The sequence below is a fragment of the Apteryx rowi genome, unplaced genomic scaffold (genome assembly GCF_003343035.1).
Source record: "Apteryx rowi isolate R43461 unplaced genomic scaffold, aptRow1 scaffold_500, whole genome shotgun sequence".
Taxonomy (NCBI): Eukaryota; Metazoa; Chordata; class Aves; order Apterygiformes; family Apterygidae; genus Apteryx; species Apteryx rowi.
In genome coordinates, this window is record NW_020450762.1 from 146,484 (window position 1) to 169,258 (window position 22,775).

The 22,775-nt window shown below is 40.9% G+C and overlaps 1 protein-coding gene across 1 annotated transcript in view; it reads left to right on the plus strand.

The window, feature by feature from the left end:
• The first annotated feature begins 840 nt into the window (after positions 1–840).
• COL22A1 (collagen type XXII alpha 1 chain) overlaps positions 841–22,775 on the plus strand; it is a 213,299-nt gene continuing 191,364 nt past the window's right edge. The window contains exons 1-2 of the mRNA XM_026079885.1: positions 841–931; positions 5,847–6,413. Of these exons, the coding sequence (XP_025935670.1) occupies positions 841–931; positions 5,847–6,413 (658 nt within the window). The remainder of the gene's footprint in view (positions 932–5,846; positions 6,414–22,775) is intronic.

Here is a 22,775-nt window from a genome sequence, read left to right on the forward strand (position 1 = left end):
ATCCTTATAATATCAATCAATAACACAGCAGCAGCAAATAAATAATAAAACAATAATAAAAAAGAGCTGGTCTAGTGTTAGAAAATGTAGCTAAACCTCTAACAACCCAGACACTCTGCCTGACTTGTTGCAATACCAGCTGACTTAAACGGCTTCAGTCAAGGTATATTTGAACCAATGACCTTAAATTGAAGATCATCCACCTAAGCTTTTGGACTTCTTTAAACTAATTAATTGAAAGATGTGTTTTGAAGCTGCTGAGTTTACTCATATAGACAAGGACTGATAGCAACAAGTACACATATGAAAATGTTACATATTTTTATCTTTGAGCATTTCTGAGGCTCAGAAGCTGAAAGCAATGGGTGAGGAGGCAACTGGTTCTGTGTGATTTGCCGTCGATTTTATCTTGGCTCTGTGTCATGTATCTCCTAAGGATGAATGTGTGGGAGGGCCACGTCAGGAATGGTTTCCACTCCAGTGCATTGATTGTGTAGTTGTCAGTGGGTTCAATTAAAGCATAATAATCTGGTCATCTTTATCCTTTTTCAATTCAGGCTGCTGCACATTGAATAGAGCCTGTGAAAGACTATAGCTTTCAAGAAGTAGGTGAACTCCTTGCCTCTTTGTCTGAGTGGTTTGTGTCAAGTCAACTAAAATGACAGGCAGAAGAGACAAGTCTAAATGTGGCTCCCCTGACTTGCATCATTGCTTCTGTTTGTGTTTCTGTGGGTTAACACTTGCTCTTTGTTTTCCTCTTCTTTCTCGCTAGGCTAACGATTGGATTTATAGCGAGCTTCTTACCACGGTGAAAAGACAAGCTGATGTGAGAAAGGAGATATGTCCGTTACGGGAAGGTGCCGTTTACCCCCTCTCCTGGTTCTTCTTGCATTTGTGTTCAGTGGAGAGAAAAGCCAGGCACAAAGAGCAGGTAGGCACTGCCGTTCCACTTACCCCCTCGTGTAGCAGCTGGGGCTTTTACTTGGCTGAGGTGTTATTGCTGCTAGGAGGAAAACAATAAAAAACCCAAGCAAGACATTCACCACTGAAAAGATAAAACAGACCTTAGGGATAGAGATAGCTCAAGGATCAAGGTTATGATTTAACTAGACTTTCTGGTACTGCTGCAGGATTAGTAATGTTAGCTCAGCCACCCAGACTAAGGGTAGCAGCGTGCAGTTTACCCTGCATATGCCTCATTTACCCTGCATTGGCATCAAGATAACTTCTTTCATTGCTTTCAAAGGATTTCAGATTAGACCTGGTGGATTTTTGATCTGGCTGGAACTTTTCCAGTGAGCTGAACAGGGCCGGGGCACTGTCTAATGGTTCATACTCCCTGGCATGCTCCCTGGCATATTTTTTGGCCTGTGCCAGTTAGCACTTTCCCCCAAATAGCACTGAATGTGTTACAGAACAATGCAGTTGAGGGATTGTTCCTATAGGCTTGGTTAGCCTTAGACAGTTTCCTGTGTCTTGACAAGGCCACTCTGTTTTCTGAAGGAATGGGAAGAGTTGAGTCATACGGATGTGAACCTGGCCATACGTTAGGGCCAGAAAATGACTGTAGGCCTACCTAGTTTACTGGTATAGAAACCCAACGGTACTTTGAGATGGAAGCATTCTGGCTCTTTTTCTAGGAAAGATGCTATTCTGTAGTCTTGTCTAATTTATGCTAAAGAAAAGGAGTTTTTAGCCTGGCTCTCAGTCTGAGGAATAGCTGCTTTACCATGATGTTATGTGATCTATGTACAGCATTTTGGAAAAAGTATAACAGGAATAAGAGGTTAGTAACAAAACAAAGTGAAACTTCATCTTTTTTTCTCCTTGTGGATCAGTCACACCAGGAGGGATATGGTGATACCATTTATGTGTTCATTCTGTGATTACTTTAAATAATTCTAGACTTATGGCTTGTTTATGAACCATTTTTAATGACAATATAGCAAAATGGATGACTCAGTGTCTCAGTGGATGAATACAACTCCTGGAATTATGTTTCCAGAGAGCATTTCTGTAATTGCAAAACTGGAGTTCTCTCTCTATGAATTATATTCCATATTCCCTTAACATGAACTGCTTCTGCCAGTAAACAATATTATTATACTATTCCTGGAAAACAATCAATTTTGTCCAGCAGTAGACATTATTGTGCTAAAAATGCAGATTAATATTTACTAAAAGCTTTTCTGCAGCATTTCATCTCACTGTCATCAGGTCTGTAAGCAAGGAATCACTGACTCTAAGAAAATGATCCTGAAAGATCATCTTTTTCTTCCCTGCAGTACCGTCTGAACAGACATCACATTTTAAACCTCAAAACCCCCCCTTTTTTTTAAGGCTCATTGCTCTTGAACACAGACAGAATTCATTCTGTCTGTTCTGTTTGTTTTTAAATTGCAACCGTGTCTCCTGCTGAGAATCGTTAAAATAAGCAACAGGAAGGTCTGTACCTTGTGGGTTATATATTTAAACCTTTACATTCTTTAGTTAACCTCACTTAATTAATATTCTTTCAGATAAAATAGGTTAATACAACAGTGATTTTTTTCCTGGAGGAAAGTGGAGATTAGTTGCTTAGCCTTTGCTGTTATATGCTATATCCTTTAAGTTCTGCAGAGCAAGCAGAAATACACTCATCAATCTATCTGATGCACATGGGTGTAATGTAATTGACATCCCATAATAGAAAACCATATATTCTATCCTCCTCACAGCCTTGTTACCTTTGAGAGAGCTACTGTGTGTGTCTTCTCGTAGCAACTTTCAGATGGCTACCCGTGCTACTGATGAATCCAGCTAGACCATTCTTGCTCAGTGGTTAGAGAAAGGCAGTCCCACCACTCACAAAATGCTATGAAAGAACTGATCCCACGTGGATAGGTTGTTCCCTTAGACACTGAGGGAACAGCAACATCTGGGTCAGGTTGCTGGGATGTCCTCAGCAACAGAAGTTAATGCAGCAACAGATGCTAATTTCTGATTGTCACCTGCAGCGCGCCTTGTCTCATCAACCACTCTCACTGCCCTTGTACGTTGCTGTGAGCGCTGCTCTACAGTGTTATAATTCATGTCTTAAGAGAGCCTTCTGCTCTTACCTGAAGGCAAATCCTCTTCATGTAACTGAGCCACCTACATTCTCCCTTCCAGTGCAGGGGGCTATTGTCATTTTAGTCATTTTTAGGACAGGTATACAGTCCCCAGGATAATCAGTAGAGCTAATTTATGAACTGTAGGGTCAAATTTTGGAGTGGGAGAAGACTTCGTAACCTTCCTGTGGGCTCAGATGCTGGAACTCAGTAAGGACATATGGCAACAGTGTCATTCCCCCTATCTTTGGGTAGCACGCATCGTATTTCTTTTCACAGAGCTGTCTTTCCAGTAAGTGCTAGACTGGATGAACTGTGTATGTTACTCCATACTCTTTGGTCTGTGGCAGGGAAAAAGTCCTAGTCCTCAGCTTACATCCACATTGCATGCATTTGCATTAGGATTTTAATTTGGTTAGGAGTGCAGCAAGGACAGTCTACACCCTAGGGGAGCTGAGAGGGATCCCAGGACCAGGAGGGCAGGAGACTTGCCAGCCACCACCCCCAAGCAAGGTGAGCAGGGCCAACCCCATGATAGTAGCTAGGTTCAACCAAGACTCCAGATTGCCGGACAAGCTCATAGTGACAAAGCAGGCATGGTGTCAAGCCAGGAATGCGAGTCAGCAAGTCAGGATCAGGACCAGGTCTGGAGATAGTAGCTGGGTCAACAACAGTCCATGCAAGTCCATCGCAATGAGGCAGGTTCAAGGTAAAGCCACCAAGTCAGTCTGTGGCTCAGGCAAAGACCAAGGGCAAGAGCCTCACCTTAAAAGCAGCTTCCAGGGGAAGGAGAGGCAACTTCTACCAGCAGAGCTCTCTGGAAGAGCTCTGCCCAAAACCACTGAGCCCAGGCAGCCAAGCCCCTCAGTAAGTGGGATGCTCTCAGATCCCTAACAAGGATTAAACTTCCAAAGTGAATCTTCTAAGTGTCCCCACTTACTGTGTTTTGTTTCACATCATGGAGCAGAACTGGATCAATTTCTGGTGAAACTGAACTGCAAGATGCACTTCAGAAGTGCATGTAATGAGCTTCAGTGACTAATGGACATTTAGTTGCTAGGACCTGACTGGAACTAGTCTGGCATGAAATCATGCAAACCACACATAGTGGTGATGTTCAGTTCTCAGTGCCAGCTGTTTTGCTCTACAGATCTGGTCCTAGCACTCCACAACAYGTGTTAATGTATGGAGAACTAAACTGCCTGCAGCAAGCATGCCCTGGAGTTAGGCATTCTCACAAATATTCCCAGATTTTCTGACCAAGAAAAGTAGACTATTCAGTCCACATCAGAGGCCAGAGGAGGTTATTAACATGGTCATAGAGAGAACAGTTGGGGAGCCAGGGCCCTGCAGTGAAACAGGAATCAAACCTCTCTTGGTGGATGTGGACTGGATGTGGGTTAGATGTGGGCTACCTCAGACCCTGGGCAAAGTAGAAGGGTTTAAAGGCAACTGCCAACATTTTAGGGGACAGAAATAACACTTCCAGGTCAGTGGGGCATAGAAAAGCCCTGTAACTCTGATAGAAATGAAATGGCACAGGCACTGATATGGACCAACTCTTTGTCTTGCATCATGTTATATATGCTTGTTCTTCACACGATTGATCAAACTGCTAGTTTTTACCGTTGGTTCAATACAAGCAGTTGTACTTTGTGAGAGGACACGAGACCAGAACTACTGGAGAAATGATGGTTGTAGAACTACTGGAGAAATGATGGTTATGACCATAACTAAATTGAGTTTGTAGAGCAGCTTTCAGCCCTAAAACTGCATAACTTGTTAGGATCTATGGCATATAAGAGTCAATTAAATAAAACCTATATATACGTACATTTTGTCCAACTGGTGTATTGTGATGATCTATGTCACCTCTGGGACTTTTTATGATTATGCAGCGTATTGTCTTCCATATATTCAGAGAGAGCTACAAAACATCTCCTGGGAGATCTACTTCCTTGGCAAGCGTCTAACAAATATATGACCAGTCTGGCTTCGCAGGACAAGAAGGCTGCAATTAAAATACATTTGCTTTTTGGATTACACAGGCCTCAGATTACAAATATCATGGTTAGAGACAAAAGGGTGGTTGTGGGGATAAGTGAACTTTTTCTTTACAAAGGAACTGTCCTTTGTTGTCAAGGAAGCTATCCCAGTATTCAGTGAGTCATCCTTTAGTCAATAGTCAATGGCAGACAGCCTCAAAATCAAAATAACCTTGTTATAAACTTGCTTCACCAAGATATCATGCTGAGCAAAAGAACTGCTTCTAGCTAAGCATAAATAAATCATAATGTTAATGCAAGGGGAAACATGAAAGCTTCACTAGTCAAGGTCAGGATTGGTATAGGCAAGGTCAGGACAGGTCTGTCGATCTGCCAGGGTCATTTCAGAGCATGACATGAGCAAAGGGGACAGAAGAGGAACTTCACTGAGGTTTTTAAAGAGAAAAATAGCTTCATGTGCATGCAGACAGTATAGGTGAAAGACTGAGCAAAGAAGCGGTTAGTAGTGCAGAAAGAGAGAGGGTTTGCATTTCAAGGTAAAGTGTGTGCTGATGTACTGTAGATGCCCTGAAATAGATGAGGTGAGTCACAAGGAAGAAAGGCTGAGAACCTGCACTTTCTCTGTAGGATAGGGAGAGAGTTTGCTACCTCCTAAAAATCATTCACTGAACAGAAATGCCTATAGCATATTTGGTTTGTCTGATACYTGTCTTTCAGCTTCCCTTAGTGACATATTCTGCCACTCCTGCAGGTTGCAAGAACGTTCACTATGACCTTGTTTTCATCTTGGATGCCTCCTCCAGCGTTGGAAAAGAAGATTTTGAGAAGGTTCGACAGTGGGTGTCTAATTTGGTGGAAACTTTTGAGATTGGCCCAGATAAAACCCATGTAGGTGTGGTGCGGTACAGTGATCGGCCAACCACAGAGTTTGACCTGGGAAGGTACAAAACTTGTGAGGAAATCAAAGAAGCTGCACGAAAAATTAAGTATTATGGGGGTAACACAAACACTGGAGATGTTCTCAGGTACATCAACGCTTACAGTTTTTCCAAAGAAGCAGGTGGGAGATTTAGTGACCAAACTGTTAAAAAAGTGGCTATCCTTCTGACGGATGGAAGGAGCCAGGATTATGTCTTAGATGCAGCCACTGCAGCCCGTCAGGCTGGGATTAGGATCTTTGCTGTGGGTGTTGGTGAAGCCTTAAAAGAGGAACTGGATGAAATTGCTTCGGAACCCAAGTCTGCTCATGTGTTTCATGTCTCTGATTACAACGCCATTGATAAAATTCGGGGGAAGCTGAGAAGACGTCTTTGTGAAAGTAAGTAGAGCTCCCACTTCTTTTATGAAATGAGAATTGTAATAGGTTCAGTTAGCACATAGGTATGAAAAATCTGTGATTGTTTTCCTTCATGGCTTCCTGTTTATAATTCTRTGCTGATAATCCTTTATTTTAGTGTCTTTGATATTCCGCTCTTAAGAAGTCATTTTACTCTCTGGAGAAGTAATAAAGTGCTCGTTTTGAGTTCCTCGGCCAAAGTCAGCTTAAATATATGTCAGCTTCCAGTGGTCAAACTAGAGAGCAAAGCATGGGGTTTTGGGTTTGGGTTTTGTTCTGATACAGTTCATTTGCTTTATAATATTTTGGACTGAAAAAATTTTGATCTATTTCCAGGGCATCCTGGCATAGATGTGGAGGATGATGTCTTATTTATATACAGAATTTGGCGTATTTTGTATAGAAACTGGTCTTTTTCCATATTTTCTTGTATTGTAGTATAAAAAGAGTGCTCCGCATGCTGCTGAGAATAATCCTTTAGGAAGCAAAAAGGATACTTGGGCTTGTTTGCCTTTCAGGATCCAGACTCTACTGACAACTGGTGTACACTAGTGTTCTGGCTACAAACTGCAAAACCTTGGTGCGATATTTTGAATGGCTTTTAATGGGGGTCCACTGTGCATGAAATTCACACTGAATAAGTGCACTTTGAATTTGCAGCCCCAGGTGAAAGAGGACCGTGATAGAGTTAATTAATGGCTGGTATCCCAACACTTTCGATGATCAGGTCTGTGGGCTGGGAAGTTGTGTTACTGTCTGGTGACAGTAATTTGCCTGAAAAAAAACAGGCCTTGTAGCTTGTGTTGTGATGCTCTTTTATGGCACTCCATTTGCAAGAAAAAGTATTCACCTAATGCTCTGAACTCCTGTATGCTTCTTACACAATGACTAACACACGCAAGCATTGCCCAACCATATCAAGGTGTGACTGCTTTTTGCAGCCCAAATAAAAAAGGGTATGGACAGTGTAATCCCAGTACAAGCAAAAGCCATGGTGGATTTTGACTACAAGCTATAGAGATTGAAGGAGCTCTCTTTTTCCTTGATAATTCAAAGTAGTAATACACACTTAAGACTGGGGTAGAATAAGGAAGTGTAGACCCTTCGGGTGGGCCAGCTGCACTCAACCACCTTACTACTGCAGCTGGTGGACCCTCTATGTCTGATTTTCCTTTGAAATTCTATTACACACATTTTTAAAAACAAGTGCTTTCAGTACTTTTTACCCTCGGTCTGTCTTTATCACCTTCTCAATAAATCATTTGCCTGTCTTACCAGGTATAATGCCATTGGCCTGTGGCACTCTGTGCCATACTGGGTCCACAAGTGTTTTCATACAGCTTCTAATTAGATCCCGAAGGATTACTAAAAGCATACTTCAACCTGAGTGTGATAACTGTCACTCTCAAGGGTAATTGCTTCCACTTGCCCTAGTGGGTTAAATGGGGAGGAATAAAGTCTCTAAAAGGGTAAGTGAAAGGGAATGGTTTAGTTTTATTAGGTACAGAGAATTTTTAAGGGGAAAACAAAAGGCTAAATTTATTGTTTCCATGTAAGAACAAAAGGAATCACAACGCCAGTATTGAACATTAGTAAAAGAAGGAGCAGAAAGGAAGGGAAATAATTGACCAAACAGCTAGTGGAGAATTTGTACGTATTTAGACCAAATAATGAAATGTAAGGAAGTTAGCAGTGATAAGGGGAATTGAGTAGCCAGGTATCTGGGAGGATGTGGTGAATGCAGATGGGTTCGAAAGAAGTGTATCCAGCCTGGAAAGAGGGGTTGTCAGCTAAGGCAGCAAACACAGGCGCATAAAAATGTATTAAACTTTGCAATAGAATGACTTCCACATCAACAGCAATTATAGAAGACAGGACTGCGACAGACTTCAGGAGGCCATGCTGAGTGGTTTTCTGATGCAAGGTCTCCAGTGAGATTGTGTAATGTCCCTCACAGCCTTAATGGGGGAGACTTTCTTCTCAGTGTTGGGTCTTGGTCCTTCTTGCTGCAATTTGAGCCTGATCTTGTCCTGTTTTCACTGGATACCAAGAAGAGTTTGTTCTCCTCCTGTGTGCAACAGTCTTTTCTGCTTCTGAAAAAGGCTGTTTTCATATCTTCCCAAAGGCTTGTCTTCTCTAGATTGAATACGGGGAAACTGCTTTTTGGCAGAATAAATCTTGCCATTGTTTATTTATTTATTTTATTGCTTTGCCTGTGAAATGTTTTTAACGTGTGAGATGTTAGATCTGAGCTAAATAAACAAACAAGAAATTCCTGCTCAGCACTGAAGCTGGGCATTGAAACAGAGGGTAAGAGAGAGAAAGCACCATCAGTAGAAGTATTAGCATAGAGATCAGGTAACTTTTTCATGTCTGTGGGTTGGAACTGGTTTGGGGAATGGGAGAGGAATGGTGGAGAATAGGACTTAGTCTTTTCTTCTGCATGCACCACTTCTAAATTTCAGGTTAACACAGTAAGAGCAGTTCATTGTAAGGGCTATTCCTTACACATATTTAGGAGGTAAAACATTTAATAGTTGTAGTTAACTTTCTGTAATTTTAATATGATAACACTACATAAAAAAGGAACATACAAACCTCTGGATAGGTGGAGGWCATGACCCATGGAGCGGACTCATGCCATGCTGGTATTTAGTTTGTGCATATTCTAAGACAAAAGCATACATTGCCAGAGCCGAGTTAGGGTTTTAATAGACATAATCCTCTGTGAGCTCGTGGGAGACACATGAATCAAAGAGAGGAAATGGTAGAGAGTTTTTCTGTTGTACTGACCAGTGATGACTCTTCCAGTCCTCAGGCTGCTGTACTACAGAAATGTGTGGAGTCGTGCAGTGCTGTAGATACTGGATTTCACACCAGCAGCTGTTCAGAATCACTTATCTCTGGTCTCACTGGATGTCTATCCTCATCTCCGTCATTCTGTTTTGCTATATTTGATTGAATTTGTTGCTAAGAACATGTCATTAAGTGCATTAATAGCATTATAGCTCTCATTTGATACTGGAAGTAAGCATAGCAGATTTGGAAAATAACATGTCTACTCAGTGGAACATTGTGGCAGTGGGAGATATTTTTGCCAAACTTCTCCATTACATTCTGGACTATAGTTAGCAGGAAAATTTGGGTGATGCTTTTACATGACAGCAGGAGAGATGAATTCTGCTAAAAATTCCAGAGATGCTACATGCTTTCTAAATAGGGTTTCTGCTTATATGCTGTAGAGATGAGAACAGGCAGCTATGGAATATTTAAAAATATACTGGCACCTGCTTCTGTTAGGTAAATAGTAGGTTTTTGCTTGTCAAGAGAGAGCCAATTGCTTCGATTTCAACACAGGTTTCATTTGGAACTGGATTTGATAAGTTAGTGCATATACAGAGCTGTCAACTTGTCTTGGGTGTGGTAGCACTGGGGGTTAGCACTATCATTTGACATTTAAGCCTCAGTGGGGGGGACACTGCAACGGTGCCCTGAAAAAACATCATCTGCTCAGAGGTAATTGTTTCTTGAACAACACTGATTGCAGTGCTTTGGATGCTGCAGTGTATGAGTTTATTTTGTTACCCATAAGCGAGACAGGTGAAAAGATACAGTTTGCAAAGCTGGGCAAAAACATTCTCCAAAACCGTTTTCACTGTTTATTGGCTCCATAAGCAGTAGCCTATTACTTGGCACCTTTAGACCGCATTGCACTTATGTGGGATTACTAAACCTTTGCTGTATGGCAAAACTCAGATTATACATYTGAAAAGAAATGTGACTTTAGAGGTACCATTTCTGCAAAGGGTTGTTCATTCTACAGCTAGTGATAGAAGAAATACAAGTGGATGTTTTCCGAGGAAGGACTATGGGAGCACTGTGCTCAGCATTGGACCAGGAACTGAAACCTGAGACAGCGTTTGATATTCCACACAGTCTTCTCAGCTGCTTGAGGTGTCGGTCAAAGGGATTTCTAGGAATGTATGATACTGRAGAAAAGTGCATCTCCTTGCATGACTCTCTTAGCGATTTAACTGACTGGCCTGCTAGAGTTTGGGCGAACCTGGTAGAATCAATATGTTGTGTTAACTGCTTTCCTCTAGCGGATGAGTTATGGAGTGGTGTTTGCTTTCTTCCAGCTGAGATGAGAGGCCTGTTACCAGACTGCTCAGTGAGAAGCAGGACTACATTTAGTGATATACTGAGGTCATCTTGCAGTTTATGGAGAATTGTTGCCTGAACCTTTAGATAGTTCAACACACAACATCATTTATCAACACTAATGCCTGCAGAACAACCTGGAAGGCTGGTCTTCGTGGCAGACTCTGGCAAGCCTCTTGCTGTCTTTATCAGAATTAATCAATTCTTGTCTACAGCCATTAATGACTTTTATGTATAATGTAGCTCTTCAATCAGTTTTTAGTTGCCTGTAAGATTCATTTATCTGCAATAATGAGTTCCCCCCCAGGTGTGTGGAAGACCAAAAGAGTATATCATCACCAGAATCTCAATTCTTTGCATGCAGAAGGAGATAGGGTTAAAATGTTTCAATGACTGGATAGTACCAATGGCTTGTCATTGATTTCAATGGATATAGCAAGGCCTGTGATGAAATCTCAAAAGCACTTGTGTTCAGATGGTTCACAAAATTTCTGTTTTTATTTGTACATGTATTTTTTGACTTTGAATACATATAATGTAGGTCTTATGCTGTCACTGTTCTATTTCTGACATAAAAGGGCTCCCAGCCTTCAAGACGGTAACTTGAACATACCGTTCAAAATAATGGTCTAAAAAGTTAAAAGGTGTCTTTCTTGAAGTTAGTGTTGCTCAGATTCATGGTATATTCATAGAAGAGCTCCTCATGAGAATGATAGACTTTTCTTCCTGTCCTTTAACATCAAAAAAATCTCATGCACAAAGATCATTCCAAAGGGCAGACATCTGAATTGCTACATTTTGGGTAATAAATATAGGAAGAGTGGATAGTTCCCAAGAGACATATCAATATGGCTAAGCCCCACATGAATACTAAAATAACTGAAGATATCAGCATCTAATGGTATTTACCTAACCGTTGACATGAGTATATTTGTACCTCCTTTTTATACTTTTGTTGAGCTCTGAGATTTCCCTGTAGACTTACCCTTTTCTAGGTAGCTTTGTCATGGAATAGGAAAGGAGGTGGAACTCAATGAACTGGCAGAAATGGGAAAGCTAGACTATTTTTAGTGAGCTTGATTGTGGTAGTAGTTTCAGTTCTTTTAGTTTGTGGAGCAACCTTGCGAATTTGTAGATTGATTTTGCTTTCGCAGTTTGAGATTTGTCTTTTTCTGGGTTCTCTAAAAGTTCGGTTTAGTTCCAAATCTTGCTTGATCTTATTGCAGGGTCTTATGGGAGCTGTTTTTCATCATTGTGATGGCTTGTAGAGACCTCCCACAAATATGAACATAGCTTCCTGTCATCTGGATAGAACTTGGGACATGCCACAAGTGGACCTATACATTTACTTGCAAAAATTTGTGGCACCCACCTCCATGTTGAGTGCTGAGAAGGTGAGGTGTTTTGGAGTAATGAGTGCTAATGAACTGGCTAAAATCTGATTAACAGAATACGTCCCATAGAAATAATCTAACTCCTGTGCTTTCTCACTTGAAAATGTAATCACTTCCAGATGGTTTGGAAAGTCTGATAAAAGCTCAGCAGACAACTTCCATTTTTTTAGTAACTGGAACTAGGCAGTGACCCAGCTGGTATCACCTCTGATATCTTTTGTTGCTTCTTGATACTCTTGTCTCCCCCAGCTGCAGTGACGGCTTTCTCAAACACTACACCCAACTTGATCTGTGACATCTACAACTTGTAGTAATCCTTCATGTCACGGGTGACAGGAACACATATCCTTCATCATATTTGCTGGCTAAACTGCAGTTTTCTGCAAAGGCATAAAATGGCTGTGACAGACTTTCCAACTAATTTATCCTTTGCTCTAAAGAGGAGAAAAACTTTCACTTTTCATGGATCATGGGCTGGGAGGAGATAAAATATTTGACGGGCTTAGTGTTGATGACATTATGCAACTTTCTTCTGTCGTTTCATGGGTTGAAGGACAGCCTGCTATCGTGGTTTATGGCTCCAGCAAGCGCAGCAAAGGTCTTCTTTTTCTCTTACAGCATTTTTTGTTTTCAAACGAAATGCTTGCCTCAAACACTCATATTTGATTTTCCACTTGGTCCAGCCACCACCAGCTTAAAGCAAAACCATTTCAGAGCTGAGTCCAGCAGGCAGAAATGCTTGATCTCAGAAACTAAGCAGTGACTCTTGATTACTCCTCAGCTCCTTCAAATATCGTATAGAAATGACTGTTTTCCCAGAACATGACTTCCATTGTGTTGTGCTACTGCGCAATGTCAGTATCATTTAAATAACTTCCTATTAAGCTTGGGACACTGAAATTAATAGGTTTATTCTGAGATTAGCAACAATGTTGTTTCATGACCAGTTTAAGCCAGCACTGCTGCTAAAAAAGAAAGTCTTACTCTTCTTAACTTCCTTCTCCCATCTGTCAGCACAGGCATTCATGTGGCCCTACCATGAACTACAGAAGGGAGCCAATGAATATTCTTATTTTCTTTCCCGGATTAGTTTTTACTCAGATTTAGTTCATCATGCAGGCACATGGACATTTTCTGTCCCAGGGGAGGAAATGGCACAAGGCGAGAACAAATAACTAGGGGCAGGAGAAAGACCTGGATTGCATCTTTTGGTACAGTGCTAGTTCATATCAGCTAGATGAACTACATAACATTAGCTAAGGACTTAAGAAAGCTGAGCAAAATCCTTCATATACTCCTACCTGTAAACCAGAGCCTGTGCTCTGCTGCCTTCTGACTAAAATGTGCACAAAATAGATTACTAGAGAGGTTCTTCACATTCCAACTCAGCTTCTAGGCTTCAGGGAAACTCGCMGGGCTTGAATAAACTGTCTGTTCTACAAAATTATCCAACTGCAGACTGATCTCTTCATGATTCTATTCCATTTTCCTTAAACAGGCTTTTCAGTATGCAYAATTATTGCTGAGTTACCACTGACGACTTCTTATTGTTCAGGACAGTAGCTGTAACTACAGACCTCTCCCTCCTCAGACACGTGGCTGTGTCGGGCTGGAAGCATCTTGCTGGGGTTCAATGGTAGGTAGGATGAGCAAGCTGACCACTACTGTAACCTAGATACAGGCTGACTGTCAGTTCCTACAGGCAGCTTGTTATTTCTGTGATCTTGCAGCCTGGTAGCTTCTCTCTTCAGAACAGATCTTAGTTTTGTTACAGGTTTGGAAAGAGGTTTATCAATTTATTTTTCTTCCCTCATGTGCTGAAAAAAGCAATGTCTTGAGATGAGAAGGAAATTCAGCTTTTCAGCAGCCATGGTCTTATTTCTCCTTTTGTTTAGGGAGCAAAGGTATGGATCCAACAGTCATTTAAACAACACAGTTTTAGAAATAACTCCTTGGTAGAAAATGGAATTACTTCCACTCTTCTTTGATAAAACTGAAAAGAGAATTGTGTTCCAGACTTGCAGATCTCTACAAACTACTGGGAGCCTTAATGAGGGACTTTTTGAAAGTAGATTCCTAAGGTATTATAAAATGAGATTAATCTTTTCCATTTTCCTTTCTCATCTCCAGTTTCTTTCTTTAACAGTTGCATACAAATAGTAGCATCATAAAACATGGACAATTACTTTACATAAAACAATGAATCTCCGGATTGCCTACAATGTCTTGTCCCAAATCACAGAATCTAGTTGAATGATGACATCTCTCCTAGTTTATAATAGTTTCTTTCTTGCCTTTCAAATAAGAAATCTCTGAACAATGTTTAATGTACAGTAAAACTAATTGTAGAGGCAGAAAGAAGATTAGACTCATGACAGATAAAAGTAAGTCCCAGACATTAGAAAGAAGCATTGAGACAATCAGAAAAAGTACGGGTCTCAGTGGCAGAAGAAATTACATCTTATGAAAAAGTAATGTGCCGTTTAGAGAACAAAAAGAGGAAAAATATGGTGACTATGGGAGCCATTTCTAAATAGTGTTGGAATGAAGGAGAAATACAGAAATAGGAACAGACAAAAAGCTGGAACATATTGTCGTGTGCTAAAAGTTATTAGTAGCTTGTTTTTCAACACTGCCTGCAGCCCTCATTGATTTTGCAGGAGCTGTGGGTACTCAGCACTTTCAAAAATTAGGCCGTGGAGCCCAATACTTATGCAGCTGAAAACAGGAGGAGGCTTTCTGTCTGCTCCAGCGGACTCCAAATGATGGGGCAAAGGAGAGGACTCCTCCTTTGGGTAATGTTGTCTATCTTGGTGTTTGCTTTCTAATGGACCGATGAGGAATGCTGAGTAGAAAGAATAATCTGTGAAGTCTTGTGTGGCAGGGCCAAGGTCAGGGCAGCTGGGCAGACGCTTGGCAGGAGTCTCGGGCAAGGCACAGAAAAACCTCTGAGGTTTCAGGTTTAGTTACAGGCTTTTCTGTCCAAGCAAAATAGAGAGATGAGGAGCAATYTCTTGCCATATGTCCTTTGCAAAGCTGAAGGGCCTTTAAACCTCAGCAGGACAGGACAGCTCTCGTGCAGTCAGGGCTTCTTTCCTCCTTCATTAACACCCCCTAAGCTGGCATCACACTGAAAGGAGACCACTTATTTAATGTTCTAGGCCTGCCTTTTTTTTACGCTTTATGTAGTTTTTTGGCAAATTCCAGAAATTCCAGCAAAAATCTAATGGTATCTTTCAGCATAGGCTTTATGTGGATCTAGACAGTCACCCACCCTGGTTACGTGCAGCTATAAGCTACAGACTTCCTCTTCTCTCCCTTGGTTTGGGGATCTATTTCTATTTAGGAAACGGAAAGCCAAATCTGGAAACATGCTGTGGAGACTTAGTTGCGGTTCTGTTGATTGAACTGGTAGAATTTACTGCAAGTCATACAGAGAAGCTCAAACGTTTGTCAGAGCATATGAAACCCCACATAATGCACCGAAGGTCCCATCATAGGCTACTATGCTTTTCCTGAAACAAGTATGTCTCCTTAAACCTGCARCTTCTTATGAAATGAATGTTTCTGTAAGCTTCATAGTGGAATGGTGAGCATGGTCTCTCAGAGTTTTTCTGCTCCAGGCTCCATATATTCAAGCCCCCAAACCCTGTGATGAGGAACTGCAAGGAGAAATGCAGATCTTAAAATCCCAGGTAAGCCTGCACTAGAATGTGTGAGCCTGGAAGTCCCACCATGGGTGCTGGGTCTCCGAGGTGGGACACAGCCGGTACTGGCTGCAGTCTGTCCCTGAGGCTCTTCAGCAAAAGTTTGCTTAGAACAAAAGGGCTGGGTAAATAGCTATTTTATAATCAAATAGTTTTGCTAGAAAATTTGTGACCTTTTGCAGGTGTCTTCATATCACCTGAAAGTTAAATTCCTTTTGGAAACAATTTCACAGGAAGGAAGAGTTCAACCATGAAAACAAAACTGTATTCAGACCTAATTAATGTATCTGTTATTTGACAACRCCTGAAACAAACTAGCCAGAACCACTTACTGTTATGGTTTTGGGATGAAAGTACTGCCACCACTTCGGTCTTGCTGACCTGTATTTAGAAGACAGTGAAATTTATCCCTGTGCCCAGGACCAAATCAAGGCTTGTCATTTAAATTTCAAAGGGCTTATTCTGAAGCTTTAGGCAGATCTCTGATGCCTGTAAACCTTGTTCTCTGCAATGGAGACCTTCATCCAGGTGTTGTTGCTGGGATTCAAGCTCAGATAACCTAACCATTTCCTTTTCCATCTGGTGGTAACACACTTTCTTCTGTGGAAAGTTTGTAATGGTTATCAGTTCTTTCTGCAACAGAATTTCACTTCTCATTTTGTTTTCAACTGAACCGAGCCAACAAACAAAATTGAATCATATTGCACTGGTCTGCTGAGAATATTCCTTCCACAGTGGTAGAGACGGAGCATGGTTTAGCTGGTGGGCTATTTTTGTTAGTAAATTGCAGGGTTAGTGTTTCAATCCCATCAAGGTTTCTACAAGTTACACCCAAAGACCAAATTCCTTTTTTCAAATTGGTAATCTGTTTATGAAATGAAACAAAAGCAGTGGGAGCATTTTGAACACCTAGGGAAACTGCTTTTTGTTAAGGCAATAATTAGTTTCTTTAAAATGCAAATAGGAGATTTTAACAAGTTCTGCTGTATTAAGCACTTACAAATGATAGGGAGCAGTTCACAGCTCTGCATAAAATGCCTCTGGGCGTTTTGGGAACCCTCCATTTTGGGAAGGGTAGGTACTGATGCTAATGCTGATCAGAAATAGGGAGGGTATCTTTCAAGAAAGATAGCTCAATTGGATACAGCGGCCACTTACTCTCGCCAGTTGAAAACTCTTGAATGGCAGTCTGGTTTGATATTAGGTTTCAAAACTCACTTCATTTCGTCACAGCTTGATAGTCAAAATTTAGTGTCAGTTTGGCTATAACTTCATCTGTACTCTAGGAAATTAAGACATTCACACACACACAGACACACACACAGACATATATATATGTTTAACCCTTGAAAATAAAGCTGTGCCCTTTCAGCCAGAAGCATCAGTCTTTTTTTACAATGAGTTAGATAAAAAGACATAACACATTAAAGCCCTAGTGAAGATGAAATACAGGACGTTTTTACTGCAGTGTAACTAGGCAAGATCAACCCAATCCACTACCTCTGGGCTAGATTTCGTTTAGCTACATTGCGGTAGAAATCACTGTGCTTTGTTCCCCCAGGATTTTATAGCAAGATAGATAACATGTATTAGTTATCTGCTATAAAAACTTCTCACTTTTGGCAGTGAAGACATAGCATCTCTGTGAGAGGCTGCAATACTAAGATGACACAAGTAGGCTGGTGGAACAGAATTTTAGTTGCAAATGCTAATGCTCTTTGGCAAATCACTCTAATTTCTTGAGGGCGTTTCTGAGTTTAAAAGCAGATGTTGGATCAGAACTGAGATCTATAAATTGAATTAAACAATATTGTGTCTTTACCTTCAAGTATCTTCAGCAGGATTCAAATTGCTTAACTTCAGCAGCCTGAAAGTTATTCGTCTAGACTCTTGATAGTCAGTGGAAAGAAACAGACACCTCCAGAGAGTGATTCATCCTTTTCTAAGACTGTCCAAGACAAGTGGCATGATTCAACCTCTGAGTGCCTATCTCTTTTCATTAACTTTTGAGGAAGCTTAGATAACTTGCCTGTGCTGGATTCCTCATTTTGACAGCCGAAAGCAAATGAGTTGAATCTTTCCCCATGGTGTTCTGGGAATACAATAGTATTTAGTTACTTATACCAGTAAATCAGTCTTCTGGGATTTACGTTACAGACACATATATAGGCCAGCCTGATTATATTGTGCACCTTCCATTTCAGGCTTCTGCTGCTCAGAAGTGTGTGCTATGTTTCTTGTCTAGCTGTCTGAGGCCATGGTATTTGTGCAGCCACAGGATACAATGCAAATTAAAGGAACTATTATCAAATACGTCATTTTGGGTCTAACATTGTACTGCCAAATTGTATGGAATCCTTACATCGTGTGCAGGAGAGACAACATCTGTGGGAAAAAAAAAAAAAAAGGGTTCCCCTCCTTTTCTGTGTCTCTCATCTCTGTTATTTTGTGATAAATTGGCCCCTGAAGAAAAAAATGCATTGTGATACTGCCTGCTGCAGTCTGTTGACTCATTGTAGCAAGGAAACAATGCTTTAAAGACCAACTAATGGCTGAAATATAATTAAGAGTAACAGAGAAGGAGACAGCTATTTTAATTACTGTTGTTGAAAGACACCTTTGCTGGGAATAGCCTTTTTTTGTTAATTGAAGCATGAAGGGTGCATCTTGAGATAGGCTGACAAATCCGCTTTTGTTTAATGATCTTTCAGGTTTTCACTGCAATAAAGTCAGGCTCAGAAACAAATTGTTTCTGGAAACAAACTGGAAAGGCCCTTAGCTAGGACCTCAGAGCCCTCTCATGTTGCCAAGTCTGTTACTCATCCATACTGATCATCATCTCATACTGTCAGCCTAAGAACTGACATGTAGGACCTGGTAAAAAAGCCCAGTGGAAGAAATGATGGTGGTGCCCAGTGGATGGTGCTTCTTGTAGGTTTGGGGCTATGAACAGGACTAGAAGGATGGCAAATGACTTTAAATCAACAGAGTTTCTACATATGTGTTTAGCTCTAGGTAGGTAACTACAAACACCTTTATTCAAGTTTAAGATGAATTCATTGCGCGTGCCATTTGCACAAGTCTCTATGCTGCAGCCTCTGCCTTGCTGGAAGACAACATGGCTCGTTGGGAATATTTTGCCTTTTGTATATAAGTGTACTATACATAGTAAGTGTCATGATCTAGAGGGGTCGTGCCTGGGGCAGACAGTTCATCTTGTCAAGTCTCAGGTGATTGAAATGATCCAGGCAGCCCCTTGATTTTCAGATTCCTAAAACCCAGTTTCAGTTCTCTTCTTGTAAAAGACACTACTTGTGCACAGCTCCCGCAGAGGTAAAAGAGGTCAGTTTAGCACTTTGGAAAGTCTCTTAAGTGTCTAGATTAAGAACTTTGGATATACATTTTTTTCAGTTCTTGACACTGTATTTTCCAGTATGTTTTGGGAGTGTCCTACCCCACAAGTCCTGCTGGAGAGCAAACACCAGGTTTAACGCTCTTGCCATAGTGAAGCTTATCTACAACCTGCAATCACAACTCCAGCTGCAGAGACATGACTCCCCCTTCTAGACTCGAGGCCTTTTCGTTCAGGAGCTCCCTGCTTTAATGAAAAGGTTAAGAGAGCATAAAGCTAAATGGGGGTCGTCATTATCTTAGCCGTGTTGCACAGGCTGTGAGACTTACCTGAACCACGAGTATATAACATGCTCTGAAAAAAGGCAAAATGTCCTACAAAATTTACTATGCTAGTTACAAATCAACATATTTGGGGGGATATCTGCTAACTATTCCTCCAAGCCATCAGAAAGCTCCGTGCTAGAATAGTGTCATGCATGTTGATTTTTAACAGAGCTGTTTAAAGACTAGTGTAAAATTTCCATGCTTTGCAGAGCTCCAGACCTTCTGAAAATTCAACATTGTTTCCATTAGCTGTTTTTATTGCCATTAGCAAACATAGCAGCTGATGCTTGGTTTGTTACCTGATAAATTGTTCTTTGACTCCATAATGGCCTTGATAGTATTCTGCAAATTAATTTCCATAGGCTAATATTAGATTTATAATGGATTTCTTACCAACTGATTTTTTTATATGCTCATAGCTTTATACGCTGTGAGATATTGGTTTCACAGAATATAAGATGGTACAGAGGAATCTCTTTACTTTATGTCTGGTTCCAAATCAAGGATTTTTATCATCTATAATTAGCAGTTTATCCCAGTGGGTGGGATTTTTTTTTTCTTTATTTTAAACCCTTTACACGTATTATTATTCAGTTAAAAATACAGTGCTAGGTACTTACTGTCAACATAAGAATACAGCATATGACTGCTAAATAAATGAAATTAGTGGATGGGTTACTATACCCTGTCACCACATTTCAGTTCTAGGAGCTATTTTTGAGATGATTACATCTCTCAARTAATTTGGCTTTGGAGGTGGGTATATTTATTTGTTTTAGTGCAAGGGGCCTATAATAAAGAAGAGTCTCGGCTTTTTAATTTTTTTCCCTATGATTTTCATGGATGCATATGTTGGTCATAAACTGTTATGCCATACTGAAATTTCCAAACCCATCTTTTGGTCTCATGGGGACAAGAAAGTTTTTCCTTATTCATATCCTACTGCAGGTTGTTTCTTTTTTTTTTTTTTTAACTGCAACTTTTAACATTCATGGCCTTAGTTTAGATTATTGCTGAAGAAGGAAGATGTATTTTGTGGCTGTCATGTAGACCATGGAGTAGTTTCACTCATCCGTGTTCATGCTGAGTAATATCTCACTATCAGTTAGTTTCCAYGAAATAATAGCGTGGCAAGATAGCTTTGTACTGCTATTTACATCAGCGCTGAGTTATTTCCAGTGAATCCAGCGGTTTTCTTAAGCTCACACAGCAGGGCAGTAAAAGATGTCAGGAAAGACGTTGGGTGACCTGATTTACATGTGCTTTATGCTGGGATTAAGCTGTTAAAACGTTGCAACAGCGACACAAGTTCCTTGATATTTCCCAGCAGGCTTCAGGCCTTTCCTTGAAGGACTATCTCAGCTGCTGAAAGAGCTATCCATATCCCTTCCCATTTTGTCTGTTGAAGTCCAGCCAGYGCTGGGGTTGGGTTTCTGTGATATTCTCACTGCCTTGGTCAATTTATTGGATCATTAAAGCACAAATATGCTGCTAGATGTGGTGCAGTTCCCTTCACTATGAGAAACTCCGCAGATTTTTACAAGAAACTTGGTGTTCCCAAACATAAAAAAGATGTGATGTGGGGATGAGATACCTGATGATACCTGAAGAAGATCCATCTTCTTCAACGCTAAAATATAGCTTGTTCTGCTAGCAGGGAAGAGATAAAGGGAAGATGTTTAAAAGGAATGTAGAAGTTCCTTTTAGAAGATTGTTCCTCACTCCTGGCTACGTGTCAGGGTACTGAAGGGGGGGTATTGATATCCCAACATGTCCTAGTGTGCTCAGCACAGTCCAGCCCACAGCAGAGACCTGGGCTGGCTCTGTACGTTTCCAGATGGTGTTTCTTCTCACGTCTCTTCTGACTGACGGGCGTCATCAACGCTGTGCCAGGACGATGCTACGTTAGCGCAGTTCAGGAACGGTGCGGGAGCACTTGAGGCTGTAATTGTGCAAGGCTGGCCCTTTCATCTTCTGTTCTTTTTCTTCTCAATAATTGGCTTCCCTTCACCACAAAACGTACAGAAAAAAMCCCCCAGCTTTTCAGGAAAAGTGTTTTCTACCTCTAACTCTCTGCTGTGGTGGRAGGAGAGGGAGAAATGCCAGGAAGAACAGTTAAGTTTATGCCAGTAAGTTCATAGTTACAAAGAGGTTTGTTTGTTTGTGGGTTTTTTTTCCCCCATCCACACTTTATTATGCCATAAGCTTCCAAGTAACCTGCTGTCACAAGAAAGCAATGGGATTGAGCACACAGAATCTGCTTAGCCCAAGGAGCCGCTATCTGCGACTGGATGATTTCAAATTGAGCAGGAGATGAAGTATTGATCAAGTCACTAAGTGGAACGGGCAGGCTGATGATCCGTTTGTGGATGCGGGCTCTTCCTGGCTGGATACCGATGTGGGACTCCAGATCTCCCAAGGGACTCCAGAATCCCCCAAGCTCCTAGCTTGGAATTACGCCGTTTGGGAGGCAAACTCCATCCAGCATCCCTTCTTTCCTTCTCTTCTGCACTTGTTTCTTTTTGTAGCATCAGCTAAGGGATTTTTTTAAGTGTATATATATAAATATATATATATATATTTATATGACTGGATGTGAATCAAGTTATGTTATTTTAGTAAATGAAAATAAAATCCAGGGAACGGAAACCACAGGGGTGGCTAAACATGCTATTCGTGCTGGGTGGGTCTGTGCTCCCATGGCGGGAGCAGAGTGTCCTAGTTTCAGAATAGTACAGACTGAGTTTTCATTAAATCAGTAAATGTTTAATTATGTAATTTTGGAGGGGCAGGTGGGGAACACAGACATGTATGTGCAATGTATCTATAATTGTGTACATTCATTTCTGTTTATTTTTTTTTCTTACACATTATGCATGATTTTCCTAGAGTTGGTAGGACCTATAAAAAGCAGCTGAAATATGTAAAGAGAAACCAGTGTCTGGGCATCAGTCATTTTCCTGCTCTTTGACTGAACTTTTCATATCACTCTCTGTCTGAAACCTCAGGCTGGATGCCAAGTTTGGTTCTCCCCACACTTTTCAGTTTGTAAATGGGGAGGAACTGTGCTGGGGTGATAACACTTGCTAAATGATTTCTTTCACCTAGGAAAATAATAACACTGTGCCTACTCCTCTAAAATTCTGCCCAGCATCATTTAACCTTTCCTGCTGGATACTCTGCTTCTACTATGCCTCTTTTCAGTGAAAGTGAGGCATACAGAGGTGAAATCGAAGCGTGGGAGATGGATACACTCTTATGTTAAACGATCCAGCTCAGGAAGTGATTCTAATAACGTACACCACAACAATGTTAATTAAAAAGCACACAGAATCACAGAATCACAGAATCACTGAGGTTGGAAGGGACCTCTGGAGATCATCTAGTCCAACCCCCCTGCTCAA